At 39.3% G+C, this 13,060-nt stretch overlaps 1 protein-coding gene, 1 long non-coding RNA gene and 1 pseudogene across 4 annotated transcripts; 1 reads left to right on the top strand and 2 right to left on the bottom strand.

The window, feature by feature from the left end:
* Positions 1-506: 506 nt before the first annotated feature.
* On the bottom strand, positions 507-5,074 carry LOC18585724 (Zinc finger (CCCH-type) family protein / RNA recognition motif (RRM)-containing protein). 2 transcript variants are annotated; one of them, XM_018129092.2, is made up of 10 exons: positions 4,476-5,074; positions 2,900-4,150; positions 2,604-2,783; positions 2,322-2,507; positions 2,140-2,234; positions 1,800-2,051; positions 1,528-1,684; positions 1,115-1,324; positions 913-1,000; positions 507-790 (listed from the first exon to the last, which is right to left on the bottom strand). In XM_018129092.2, the coding sequence occupies exons 2-9, from the start codon at positions 3,925-3,927 to the stop codon at positions 928-930; spliced, it is 2,181 nt and encodes a 726-aa protein (XP_017984581.2). In that variant the 5' UTR covers positions 3,928-4,150; positions 4,476-5,074; the 3' UTR covers positions 507-790; positions 913-927. The 2 variants fall into 2 exon arrangements, with proteins under 2 accessions (XP_017984581.2, XP_017984582.2); XM_018129093.2 differs by having other exon boundaries at positions 2,328-2,507.
* Positions 5,075-8,042: 2,968 nt separating this feature from the next.
* Positions 8,043-10,390, top strand: LOC148760202 (uncharacterized). Its single transcript, XR_016028896.1, has 3 exons — positions 8,043-8,813; positions 10,062-10,169; positions 10,298-10,390. It is a non-coding gene; the product is annotated as an uncharacterized LOC148760202 (long non-coding RNA).
* A 582-nt stretch (positions 10,391-10,972) lies between these two features.
* On the bottom strand, positions 10,973-13,012 carry LOC18585722 (basic leucine zipper 23-like; annotated as a pseudogene). Its single transcript, XR_016028895.1, has 2 exons — positions 12,666-13,012; positions 10,973-12,079 (listed from the first exon to the last, which is right to left on the bottom strand). The product of XR_016028895.1 is annotated as a basic leucine zipper 23-like (transcript).
* Positions 13,013-13,060: the final 48 nt, after the last annotated feature.

Below are 13,060 nucleotides of genomic sequence, written 5' to 3'. Positions count from 1 at the left end.
CGAAGTGACAAATTTCCTGTCCTGGTGGTAAACAATAATAAAGCTTGAAAATACAGAGAGTAAGGCAAAGAAAGCCAATCAGATTTATAACTTTTTTTTTTTTTGCCTTCTTTCTGAATTCTGATGCTTTTACTGGTAAAATTTTTCTCTTTCTATCTGTCTCATAATCTTATGGGGTTGACACTGTGGCAACTGGCTACAAAATAAGACCAAATACACAGGTACACTTTGAACTGAGATTCGACTAATGTCTGTGACCCTTTCCCTCCTATCCCTCCAGGCAGATCCCCATCTTTTAGCCTACAGGGCTATTCATTACAATTTGAATTTTACCATCGTTCCCTTCTTCTGCTTGATGCTGTACAGAACAGATTTTTGATTATACCCTAACAAACATAGACTAACAAACTAAAGAACTAAATATGGGCTTTTCCTTGTGTCTTCCAGGGAAACCATCAGTGCTGGAAAAAAGGAGGAAGGGGAAAGAAATTACAGCTCAAGGGGAATTACAACTACACATCGACTGTGTGATCCTTTTTTTTTCTTGTGTGCTTTTTACCTGTGGTCCAAACTTCAACTACTGAAACAATAGATAACAATATTACAACAAAAGAAAGGAATGGCTGACCCACTTCCTTCACTGCCTTTCACGTATGCATTTTGTATGGTTGTAAGTAGTATAGTATTTGATGAGGATGATGACGATGGTTGAGGTGGTTCTGATTGTAGTGGCGGTTCTCTACATATCTCTGATGTGATTTTTTTTTGTTTGGTTATACTTTCAAGCTTCCTGTAAAGAGAAGTTATCCTCGTTAGAAAAACCAAAAACATGATTTTAAAAGCATAAAAAAGCAAATAAAAGCAAAACAGAAATAATGCATTACGGAAAAGAATCCTAAGCCATTCATTTACCTTAAGCATAAGAAGCTAAATTCCAACAGGGCAAGTCGGGCCGCCAGTGCCCGCATACATACCAATGGTCCCATGTCCAGACGAGAACCTGAATTGAGAGGCACAAGTCAAGTTACAAATCGATTACAGAGAATACGCTTATAACCGTAATGATAGTATTATTGAATCGACAAGAGGGGCTTTCTTAGTGACAATAATATACCTGGGCAGTTGGCAGTTGTAGGAGTTGAAGGATGCCATGTCTAAGGCATTATTTGCAGGAAGTAAGGCTGAAGAAACCCAATTATTGTTAACAGAAGAAGCCGAGACTGAAGCATCCTTATCCACATCAGCATCGGAGAAAGCTGACAAGTACTCTCCAGAGGCTTTTGTAGGAGATGCAAAAGGACTATCAGGAAGGTTGTGCTCCAAACTGCATTTAGTTACAAAAGATGTATAAATTTACAATAGATAGGCTATTTGATCATCCCCGCATCGGAAATCAAACCATAAAGATCATTGAAATGAACTAAATAGAAATTGCACGCAAATCTTAGCAAAAACAACATATTTGCCTTTCTCTGGGTTTACTCCTGATTTTAATATGACTGTACAAAGTTCCATTACTTTGTATACCTTTCTTGCAGATCACCATCTTCACAATGAGGGCTCTCCTTGCCACTACCATTCTCTTCAGTACTGGCTGATTCTTTACCAGCAGCATTAGCAGTACTGGCTGCTTGTTTCTCGGGAGCAGTGACAGATATAGCGGGCGCAGGGCTTGAACAATTCTCTGCAATGGGAAGATTGCAAGTCATTTCCTTTTAACAGTATCAAGTGCTGATTCATATGCACTAGGCAAAGTATCACTGGAGGATTGATTCTGATATTTGAATGGAAAGGTGTACCTTGTGGAGCCTCTTGACCATTGTGAAATTGAGGAAGCACAAGGGACTGGCTAAACAGGTTTGGTGAGTGAGTAGGTGAAGGAATGGGACTTCCACAAGAAAGAGCCCTGTGATGGTGATGCTTCTTGACATCAAGGAGTTGCAGACCCATCAACCTTCTATTTTGAAGCTCAAGGGCTTGCTGCAGATCAGCTTGCTCCTCCAATTTTCTCCTCCATAACATGTCCTGGGAATTGTAAATCATCCTTGCTCCTAATCGCACACAGAGACATTATTAGGCATACATACCTCACAAGGAAAATAAATGAACGACATTGTTGGTTCCTTGGCTTCTGCTTACCAAGCTGATGGTCAAATGGGTCTCTGGAATCAAGGCCAGTTGGAGTACCACAAGGAGAGAACTCTCCTCTTTCCACTTGTGGCTGCTGCTGCTTCCTGCAAAATAACGAATAGCATTAAAAGATATAGTTTCACATAGGCAAGTCCTCCGAAAGTAAGATTATTAAGTGCGAGAGAGAGTGCCTGTACTTGTCTGGGACTTTTCCTTTCTCCTTGTAAGGCTTCACCAGAACCCGAGCGTCGCAAACAAAATGAGGATTGCCTTTAGCCAGAATGATCTTCACAGTCTCAGGATAAACAAATGTAACAAATCCAAACATTCTCTTTTGTTGGTATGGTATCCTCACATCCTGAACCGGTCCATAAATACTTCAAGAAGAAACACAATAATTTTAGCAACAAAGGTGAATTTCCGCAAACGGCATCAACATAGAACCTAAAAGTACAGTATTCAACAACAAAAACCTGAAATAAGTTGACACATCCTCCTCTCTGAAAGTGCTATCAGCTGGGAAAGTCAAGTAGATCTGTCTTGACGCTGGATTTATCATTCCTGCTTCACCGTTTATGGAAAAACCGTTCCTTTCAAGCCTGGAACGGTTAAATTTATTCATATCATCACCCATCATCAAAGCCGCTGCAGCCCTATAGTTTCAATCAAAAAGAAAATTTTAAAAATACTTCACACCAAAAGAATAAGTCAGGACTCAAATCTTTACCCGCATACTAGATAGCACAAGGGGGAATTAATCACTATGTACCTCTGAGTATCATTTTGTTGCTGTTGAAGAAACAAATTCATGCACTTTGGGGAGTAAGGAAAAGAAGCAGAACCCATGAGCTGAGAAACAGCAGCCAACCTTTGCTGCTGAGCGGATTTAGATCTAAGTAACTCATGGCACTGGTCCATCATCTCAACCTTGTTAGGTGACCCAACCATGGCAGCACCATCTGCTCCAGCAACCATTGAACCAGACTCCCCAAGCGCACCATGGATAAATCTGCAATTATTCCCATTTTTACAGTACCCTCTAGCAAAATACAAGCAGGGTCTCCACCCAAACCCTGAAGCCGGGTCATCAGCTCCCAAAATATCGCTCACAGAGCTACTCTTCCTGTGAAAAGAGCTTCCCCAATACGAGGGGAAACCCATGGCGTCAGTGCTGCCACAAGCAGCAGCAGCTGAACTTGAGGATAAGTCAGCTGCTTGTGAGTAGAACAAATCATGGTTTTTGGGGTTAAGATTTGGTGAGCCCTCATTGAGAAAAGATAGTTGGTCTTGAAGTTGAAACTCATCAATCATATCAGTAGCTCCTCCATTTCCATAGAAGGGTAAAGAAGAAGGATTTAACCCACTGCTCGGACTGATCAACTCGTCATGATTAGGAAGATCAGATAAAGCACTCCAAGATGAACTACCAGAAGATGTAGAAGGGTTGGTAGGGATCGCGAGAGAAGGTGGAAGATTGACTCCAGCACCGTTCCCTAGAAACCTGGAAGCAGATGAGCTTTGTCTTGAAACAGTAACAGGATTTGGGTTGTTTGCAAGAAAAGGAGAAGGAGATGATGGAGTTGAGGGTGTAGTAGGAGAGTTAGTGGGAAGACCAAGCTCCTTTTTTGCCTTGAGAACCACTGAGTGAACTAAAGCTTCAGGTCCAAAGGCTAAACGAATCATCTCCTTCTCGCCATGATCTTGAATGAGCAGCAGACCCATGATTTTGGAAGCATTTTCCGGTTCTAAGTTTTGGATTCTTGAGAACACAATTCTGGTTGCTTCATAACCATCCATAATGGAAGTACACCAACCCCCAACACTCTCCAAACAATGTTTAGTTGCTGTATAGTTTTACTTTCCTTCTTTGATTTTGATTTTTGAGAGAGTGAGTAAATTAGTGTTTCGAGTAAGGTCTTTACAAGTAAAACTTCTTTCTCAACCACAAACTCCACCTACCAACTTGTGACCAGTTAGCAGCAGTGCAGTGTCTCTCTATCCTTCCCTCTTTCTCTTATTCCTGCCAGAAAATAAAACAACCATGAAAGAAACGTAAAGAAGATAAATTTATAGAAAAGAAGGGAAAAGAGAGCGTCGAAAGGAGTATTCCCGTGTGGAGATTTAAAAGGAAGAAAATATGGTGGTTGAATTTCTTTATTAAGCAAACATGAGCAAAAGTTGCAGTGGCTAAAGAAGAAAGAGCAACAACCCTACTCTTTTTTCTCCTTCCTTTTCCTTTATGGAGAGAACTGAGAAGAGAGAGCTTCCTAGCCCCTTTCCCTTCTCAACGTTTCTAGTAATTAAATTTGAAAAAACAGTTTTCAGGCAGGGGAGTACGGGCTTACCCATATAAGAGAGGAAAGATTGTGATTTTTAGGGGCTTTGGTCTTTATCTTTCTCTTCTGACGAGAAGACTAGCCAAAGGGCAAGGAAAGGAAAGGGCTCAAGTCTACTGTTTCTGTCTCTTAATTTGCGCTTTCAGCTTTCAAACTTACTACAAAAGCCAAACCACCGCCTTTCTTTCAAGCCTGTGAGCATCAGCAGCAGCAGTAGCAGAGGTAACCATCAATTGCTTCACTGCTGCTGCCGGTTTTGGGTTCTGGAGCTATGTTGAGCAGTCAAAGCTAAGGGCTTTGGAGCTCTCAAGTCTTGCCTCTCTCTCTCTCGGAAATTTCTCTCTCTCTCTCTCTCTCTCTCTCTCCTTTGAAGTTATAAGTAAAAACAAAGAAAAGAAAAGAAGGGTAAGTGGCAGTGAGAGAGTGTGGGGAGTTGGGGTGAGTCGAGTGGATCCAGATCTGTGCTTCAAATACTGCACGTTCGCTTGCCTCAATGCCTCACTCACTTAACACTACTTTTATTAGTCTTTAACTCTGTCATCAGATTAAACTCCCACACTCATCTTTTACCCTTTATCTTCCCTTCTCTGCCATTGTTTCTCAATCTCAACTTGATGACAGTAATAATTAACCAAATGAATGCCTGCAATACTTGTTAACTGATATTTAAAAAAAAAAAAAGTTTTGTAGAATACCCCGTCAATCATATTCATACCCTCGATTACACAGTACACTAAAAATAATGCACACATACAACATGAAGAATTGAAGATTCTGATCTACTCCACTACTCTCCTTTTGGAAGAGTAAGATACGCACCAATGGCAAAGATGATGCAGATTGGCGGGACCCATTTGGGAGGATGATGATTGGGGGGTGCGTGGCAAGCGCTGCCCCTTTGCCCACATCGGGAGCATCATGTTCATGTGGGTGGGAGTCAAATGCCTCGGCCACTCTCCAATCGATAATCGATTTCGATTGCTCTCCACAAAAGGAAAAGTCCTACCCTCTCTCACCACCTTTGCCAAAATTCTTTCTGCTTTTTCGGTATAAAAGCAAAAGGCAAAATCTTAATAATTTATATATGTATTAGGAAGAAAAATTTAACACACCAATTTACTAGCAATCGGCATTGGAATTGGTTGACTCTGTGCTGTTGGCTAATATGATACTACAAAGAAAGAAAACTTGGTTTTGAGGCTTTTGTTATGAATGTTCCTGCAACACATACCACCCTCTCCTTTTTCCCCTCCGAAGGGTTTCTTCTTCTCGCTGACTCCCTTCAAAAATAATTGTTATTAGTGTCTTAAGGATTGATGATTATGGTAGCAGATAATAATGTCCAAACATGTAAAGAGTAAGAAAGGGAGGCAAAAGAGTTTTGCTGTTTTTGGTGGCAGAAAATAACAAAAGGGGGAGGCAAAGGCTCCTTTGTAGTAGCAGTAGTAGTATTTTTATGAGGTAAGGGCTTCCTCCCTCCTTTCTCATCAATTGTCGTTTATGAGATGAGACGCCCCACAAGACCACAAACAAATAAATGATGACTGAATCTCTTCCAGGACCCCAACCCCATCTCACTCCTCATTATAATTCACAGCACATATCTCAATTATTCACTCACTTTTCTTAACCTTTTTAATGTTTATTACTGTATGATATGATGTGTACAGAGAGAGAGAGAGAGAGAGAGAGATTATTGCTTCTTGGGGGTTTATGCTACTTGCCACCTCCCTTCCCCCGGTCCCCAATCCCCATAGAATGATAGATGATAGATGATGAACAACCGAGCATTGAGCAAGAACAAGAAAATAAAAACTGGGAAAAATACTGAAACTTGAAAAAGCATCATGGCATTCATGATTCATGACCAGGGTTAAGAGGGAAACTACAGTGCTCCCACATGGGGGTGTGGGTGTGGGCACCATTATGATTCTCCTTTTTTATGAATTGATATAGCTATATTTACCAATGTGGATGCTAATCATTTACACTCATTATTCATATCATCCAATCTCTCCTCTTTATTGTCAACGTAATTGTTTCAACTTTGAAACTTCACCTTGTTAATAATCTCATCTGCTGAAAATTTTCAAAACTTAGTACTCCTCCTTTTTCCGCATATGTATAAACTTTTGTCCTTACATCACTCCTTTCAAAGACCATGGTTCCATATTCCACAAAACAGAAATACATTAACTAAAGTAGAAAGATGCTTTGCCAGTGTTAATCACATGCTTAGACCTGCGCGTGTGTGTATATATATGAGTAGAAAGTTGGTTTTGTCCATAAAGTAGTATTAGGGTGAATGGGGTGGTCGGATAACATATCAATTATCAAGTTGTTCCCCTCTCTCTATCATTACAGATTTACAAAAGTGTATGGGCAAAGGGGACTATTCATGGTGGAAGCAATCAAAGCACCTTTGAAGAATTGGCAGTCATGGAATATTTTGAGGCTACTGTTTGTTGCTGTGTAAAAGAAACATATATATATATATATGTGGATGTGTCTGATCTCACCATCCTTTCCCTTTCCTCTTACACTGAGGTAGTGAAGTGAAAAATCATTTGCAACTCATGTAGATAGATAAGATTAGATGCTGTTCCTTTCCCGAACTGGGGTCCGGAACCATGAATAATCATGATTGTGGCCTAAATCAGGTGGAAATCAGCAGAAATACTAGTATCATCGATCATTTATAATGACAATATCATGTTGAAACCCTTCCCTTAAAGGAAATATCATTTCCACTCTATAAATCCCCCTACTCAAATTCAACTCAGACTCACGTACGTTTCTTCGAGATATGGAGGACTGACCATGAAACCAAACAAAATCATACAAATTTGGAAGGTTATTGATTCTCAACAACCTTTGGCTCCCTTTGACTAGGAAAATAGGTGTATCACGACCCACATCACTACCAAACTGCAATGTAATAAATTTAATCAAATTCCAAACGAAAGCAAATTTTGCTAAACCCCCTACGAACAATATGCTCAGGAAATGCCTTGTGAGATCAGGACTTTGATTATTTGAGCTAGAGTACTGTTGAGGCAAACATCTTACCAAGTTGGTGGCCTGTCTTGGTGAAATTTAGTGATTGGTTATAACATGACAAAGAAATTTCAATAATAGAAGCAATATGACCCATAATTTTCATTTTCGAGTCCTTTAAAGGAAAAGTATCACGTAATAACATTAACTTGAGTGACGATTGACATATAATTTAACTGAAATCATTAGCGATGCTAATGATTTATCCAGCACACTTTTCTAAGAGGGGGGTAATTAAATTGTAATCATATAGATTACTTACCCTAGGTAGCAAAAGGATAGACAGCTGCTTTGTACAGCATTTTATGATTAAGATACGAAGCTTAAGCTAGCCACACAATTTGCTCAATTATGGAAAGAGAGAAAAGAGACATAGCCCCTAAAGTTACACTAATGCCAACCTACCAACCAGAGAGAGAGAGAGGAGGAGGTGAATCCAACTAAAGCAAATAATCAGAAGGTAACAAGAGGTGGGCAGTCCCTACAACAAATGAAATTTGAAATAGAGACATGAATTTGTGTTCCCTAGGAAAACAACTTTGTGAAAAGATGGGCGGAGTAGGCATTTGCTTGGATTTGCAAGAAGTCTATAAATGGAGAGAGGAGCTTTGTGTCGAACAAAGATGCCTTGTCTGCCCCTTAATCACGATATCAAATGCAATCAGGCTTTTAATTTTCAGGCTCACTACTGTCTGTTTGATTGTTTCCCTGCCTTTGTACAAAGCTTTTCTTTTTCTCTAACCTTTGCTCATTGCTATGGTCTCAAGTTAAACAGTGTTGTCTTTGCACGCTCCTCTGCACGTGTGGTGTCATGCATGGTTTCCAATACCTTTCGGCTGTTGTCCTCACTTCACATGTCATGTGAGAAAGAGATGATCATTTTCTTTTCTTTCTTCCTTTTTGGTTCCAAGTAGAAAAAGATCATTTCACTCATGCGTAAAGGCCTTCTTTTTTTCTTCCTTTTATGCAACGTGAGAACCTCATTACCAAAAATCCGAGTTGCTTACCCCTTTTTACTTGACTTGTTCTTCACTTGTTGAGAATTGCATAAACCATTCATTAGCACTGAAACTGTCTTTCTTCTCGAAAATGATTCCTCATGACTTTGAGATTCTTACCAATTTTTTATATTAAAACCTGCTATTTATACATAGGTGAACATGGACACCAGGAAAGGCATGCACTGAAACAAAAACGATGGGCCGTTTTATTTAACTTGTCGATTCACTTGAGTGCAATAATCACAGTAAACAGGAAAGCAATTCAAGATGTTAGAGTGTAATTAATGTGGTAAGCCAATGGTTGGGCTTCATATATATATATATATATATATATACACATATATATTCTGCAAATATTTTTGTTTTCCATTTTATGCAAAGTCGTTTCCTTTCACCATGTTAGCTCCTTTATGTATAAAATAAAGAACTTGAAGAAAAGGATGCAGCTGCTTTGTTTTCCCAAAATAAATACATTCTGGCCCAGCGCCAGCTCCAGCGGCCACCTCCACTCACCACTTGCTTGTGTAAACTTTTCTTTCCCTTTCTTTGGTCAATGATTGGATAGGAAATAAATTTGGACCATTTTGTTCCATCAAAAGCAGAAAAAATAAATATAACTATGATGACCCACACCACACCCCCTCCAGTTACTTCCATGTTCCCACTCTGATTCATATTTTCATTTTGCTAAAAACAAAAAACAAAAAAACCAAGCCCCTTTCTTTCCTTATTTCATATTGACAGAAACCACAGTATACTTGTCCTTGCATGCAATCATTCATGAATTGTAATATGATCATCATGATTCTTTTGAAAATGAATATTATCCTCATGATCATCTTCAAGTAGAGTAAAACAACCAATGAAAAAAGGAAAAGAAAAGATACCTTCATCTCATTTTATAATAAAGATTAGGAAGATGTATACCAAGGAATGTGGGAGAACACCTTTTGTTTTGAAGAAGTAATGAGGTGGCTACGTGGACGTTCCATTAGGTTGAAGCGTAAATGACCATGTTATATAGTATATTGCTATGTCGTTTTCATTTTTTTTGATTTATCTATTCATTTATTTTTAAGAAATAGCATGCAAATTTAGAATCTTTCAATTATTAAAGTTGATGGGTTCATCATACTAGTTTTTCTTACCCAAAAATGGGTTTGTTCTAGGCGTTGCGATGAGAGTTCATTACTACTAATTACTATGAATATGGGATGTGGAAGGGGAGGAAGCATTAAACTACAATATACGACTAACAACATTGGTTGGAGGGCTTGAGGAATCTTGTCTCTGAATCATGAAATATTATGATATGATTAAAAAAGATAATAGTACAATACAAAAGAAAAGACAAGCCGAGAATGAAGATATTAAAAGAACAAGGGAGGAAACTTGGAAATAAAAATAGGGCAAGGAGACACAGAGGTAAGGAGGAGGACAAGCTAACCCATGTGGCCTCCTGTGCTGCCTGATTTGTCTTGAAATGAAATGAAAGCCCCGAACACATATTTATTTCTACTTTGTTTTATTTTTAAAGGCAATGGGGGGAAGCAGTGTGAGCATGAATGATTTGGATGCATGGGGTCCCTCACGCCCTCACTCCTTCGTTGGCCACATTGCCCATTCAATGAAGTCAGACAGAGAGGTTGGCTCAGCTTTCCTTTCCTGGATGTGACTCTGCACTGTTCAACCTGTCTGCTGACCTGCTTCTGCTATTTTTGTCGTCTTTTTTCCTTTATAAATCCCCTCTGATATGTTACTTATCTTATGCAGGAGTATCGATTCACAAGGAGTACTAAGAGGCAAGACTTCTTAGAAAGAAAATGATTGTTTACAACTCTTTGATTTGGGTCCATATTTCGCCAATAATAACTTAAATTAAGTCCAATTTTTGGTCTAAACTTCTTTTCGGGTCAGACATCCTGGATGAAACTTGAAAGCGAGAGAGGCTTTCGTCCTCTTGTTGCGTATGTGATTTCTATTAAAAGGCCTGGTTTCATACGATGGTATGATGCAGACCACAGTCGGCCCTAGCCTGAACGGAATTGGGTCCAAATACAAAGGCACTATCTGATCCAGCTGCATCTCCTCTTCGAAAAACGAAGAAAGTTGGGCCCAATTAACTTGTGTTTCCTGATAAGCACACATTAGGCCTCCTACAACATATATGTAGTCTAATTATCCATAGAGACAGAGATGCTGCCATGCTTTTACCTACTTCAACTACCCTTGTCATAAAAGAAAATTATCAATTTCATTTGTGAGTCAAAAGAACTGGTATGGAAACTTGAATCTTGCACGACCTGTCCTTTTATAATCAGTTGACAGCTTGCAAGAATGAAGTAAGATAACAATATGACCTATCAACAACAATTATCCAGCAAGCAGGGAAGACAAATTTTAACTGCACTACTATGCTATTCCATGTGATTTCAAAAGAAGCAGCAGTTTAAATATTTACATACTAGTACTAGATTTATATAAGCTGTTAAGAGATCAAAACAAGATGTTATGTTCTTGACTCTCAGTTACATGGTTCCGTCAGGCTAAAGTTGTGGTATTTAGGTATGTGATACATATGCATTTACAGTGGTAATCAACCTAACAAACACTCCTCGCATTGTTATTCTATATACCAAAGCATGTAATGTTATGCTTGCATAATGAGCATACTGGAAAAGACCTGGACAGACTTTTTATGGATGAAGATCAAATATATGGAGACTTACAAATAAGCTCTTCCTTTGCAGTTATTCATCTTGGGGTGCACATGATACCAAGGTTTCGACTGCGTTCACGTGGTGTCCTTCAACACTTCCATCTGATTTATGTTAGCTTGACAATTTACAATTGCAGGCTGACAGTTTCCTTCCCAGGATATATTCATTTTCTCGCTTCCACCAATGCTAGCCTGTGATGACGATCCTGCATGTGGATGGAAGCATGGCAAATCGGTCTGACATTGTAGACCGATTGACTCATCAGTAGATTGCACCCCACAATCACCTTCCTTCAAAATAGTGGCATTGTTACACTGCTTTTGGAAGGGGAAAAGACCCAACTCACCATCAATCTTTGCTCTAAGGTCTACCAAAAGGCTTCTGAGCCTCAGAACCTCTGCTTCAAGTATTGTCTGTCCTTGCAATTTTCTGACTAGTTGCTGGTTCAGTAAGCGCAATTTCTTAACTTCCTCTTCCAAATAAGCAGTATGTGCCTTCTTTTTCTCTCTATACTTCCGGACTGCTTCTCTATTCCCCGAAGGCCTCCTTGGTTTCAAACTAGAGCTGTTCTTATTGTTCTGGTGATCATCCTCTTCAGATGTAATAACTTGGGTATGTGTGTGGTAGCAAGTATGTGTATGTGCGGTATCAGGGCCAGGTGGGTTGCAAGTGTGAGTGTGAGTACATGTTCTGGTATTCTTGAAGAATTCGTCAATTATTAAATCTACAGATGTTGAATCCAGCAAATTGCTAGATGAATCAGGGTTGGATAGTAGAACATGATCTGAAAGCTCTACCTCCCCATCATCCATGTTTCCTTTCTTCACTGGCGCTTCTAACAAAAGCTATTTACAGCTAAGCATCACAATTCAGAAGCAAACGCACATCTGCAGGACAAGGCTCTAACTTTTCATAAATAAGCACCACCACTGCTACAAAGCGGCAATCTTTTTATGAATTGAAGCTAACTAATTAATCATCACACTAATTTATTGATAACAATATTAATTAATCGGGACGAAAAAGCAGGATTCCCACACCACAATCGATATGACAATTCGAGAATATATGCAAAGAAGCACAAGGCTTCCAAGAAGAGAATCAATCGATTGTCCAGCGCATCAAGTGTCACAATCAAGAATATTAAGTAGGAAACAGCTTGAGATTGAAAAGCAGAGGAAAATCCCTAATCTCTTCTAAAAGAAGTCGGTTTTTAACATACCAATAAAGCATGCTGTCTTGGCAATGAAAAGAAAACCCAGATGGAAACTGCTCACAAGAAGGTGATATGAAGCATAAAGACAAGATTTTGACATAGAAATCAATCAGAATCGAAAGCTGTAGAAGAAGAAAAAGAATTGTACAGGATCTGAGGGGAGGAAAAAACCCAAGATGATGATGTGCATCAAAATAGGGAATACCTGATGTTTTTAGCAAGATGGTATGAGCATGATCATGATGGTTGAACTCCCCTGGCAGGCAGGCATTGTCAGGGAAGGAAAGGGAGCAACAAGTAAAAGGCATTTCTGCCTCTGGTGTACTTTTCTATGCATTTTATCTGTTGTAAATAAGTTGTACAAGTCCACAAGACTTGTGATGTCTGCCTGCGTCATGCCTCGCAGTCAGAGACGTTGTTTAACTAACCCCTTTTTCATTTCTTTCTTGTCTCCTTGTTAAGTAGCTAGCTGGCATGATTCTACGCTATGCGTACTGCCTGCACTATTTCATTTTGCTTTCCCATTTTCTCGTAAATCCTAAGCTTAAGCGTACCACTTTTGTCTCTTTGGAAGTTGGAGTTTTCCTTGGGATAGGAAAA

Source organism: Theobroma cacao, chromosome 10 (genome assembly GCF_053813885.1).
Source record: "Theobroma cacao isolate CCN51 chromosome 10, ASM5381388v1, whole genome shotgun sequence".
In the NCBI taxonomy this organism is placed as follows: Eukaryota; Viridiplantae; Streptophyta; class Magnoliopsida; order Malvales; family Malvaceae; genus Theobroma; species Theobroma cacao.
Note: the sequence above shows the minus strand (reverse complement) of the source record. Positions and strands in the feature narration are given on the sequence as shown.

Coding starts and splice junctions, on each gene's coding strand:
- LOC18585724 (XM_018129092.2), bottom strand. CDS start 3,927: ATGGATGGTTATGAAGCAACCAGAATTGTGTTCTCAAGAATCCAAAAC. Junction 1,685..1,799: donor TGGTCAAGAGGCTCCACAAG/GTACACCTTTCC, acceptor TTCCCATTGCAG/AGAATTGTTCAAGCCCTGCG. Junction 1,001..1,114: donor TACAACTGCCAACTGCCCAG/GTATATTATTGT, acceptor CTCTCAATTCAG/GTTCTCGTCTGGACATGGGA.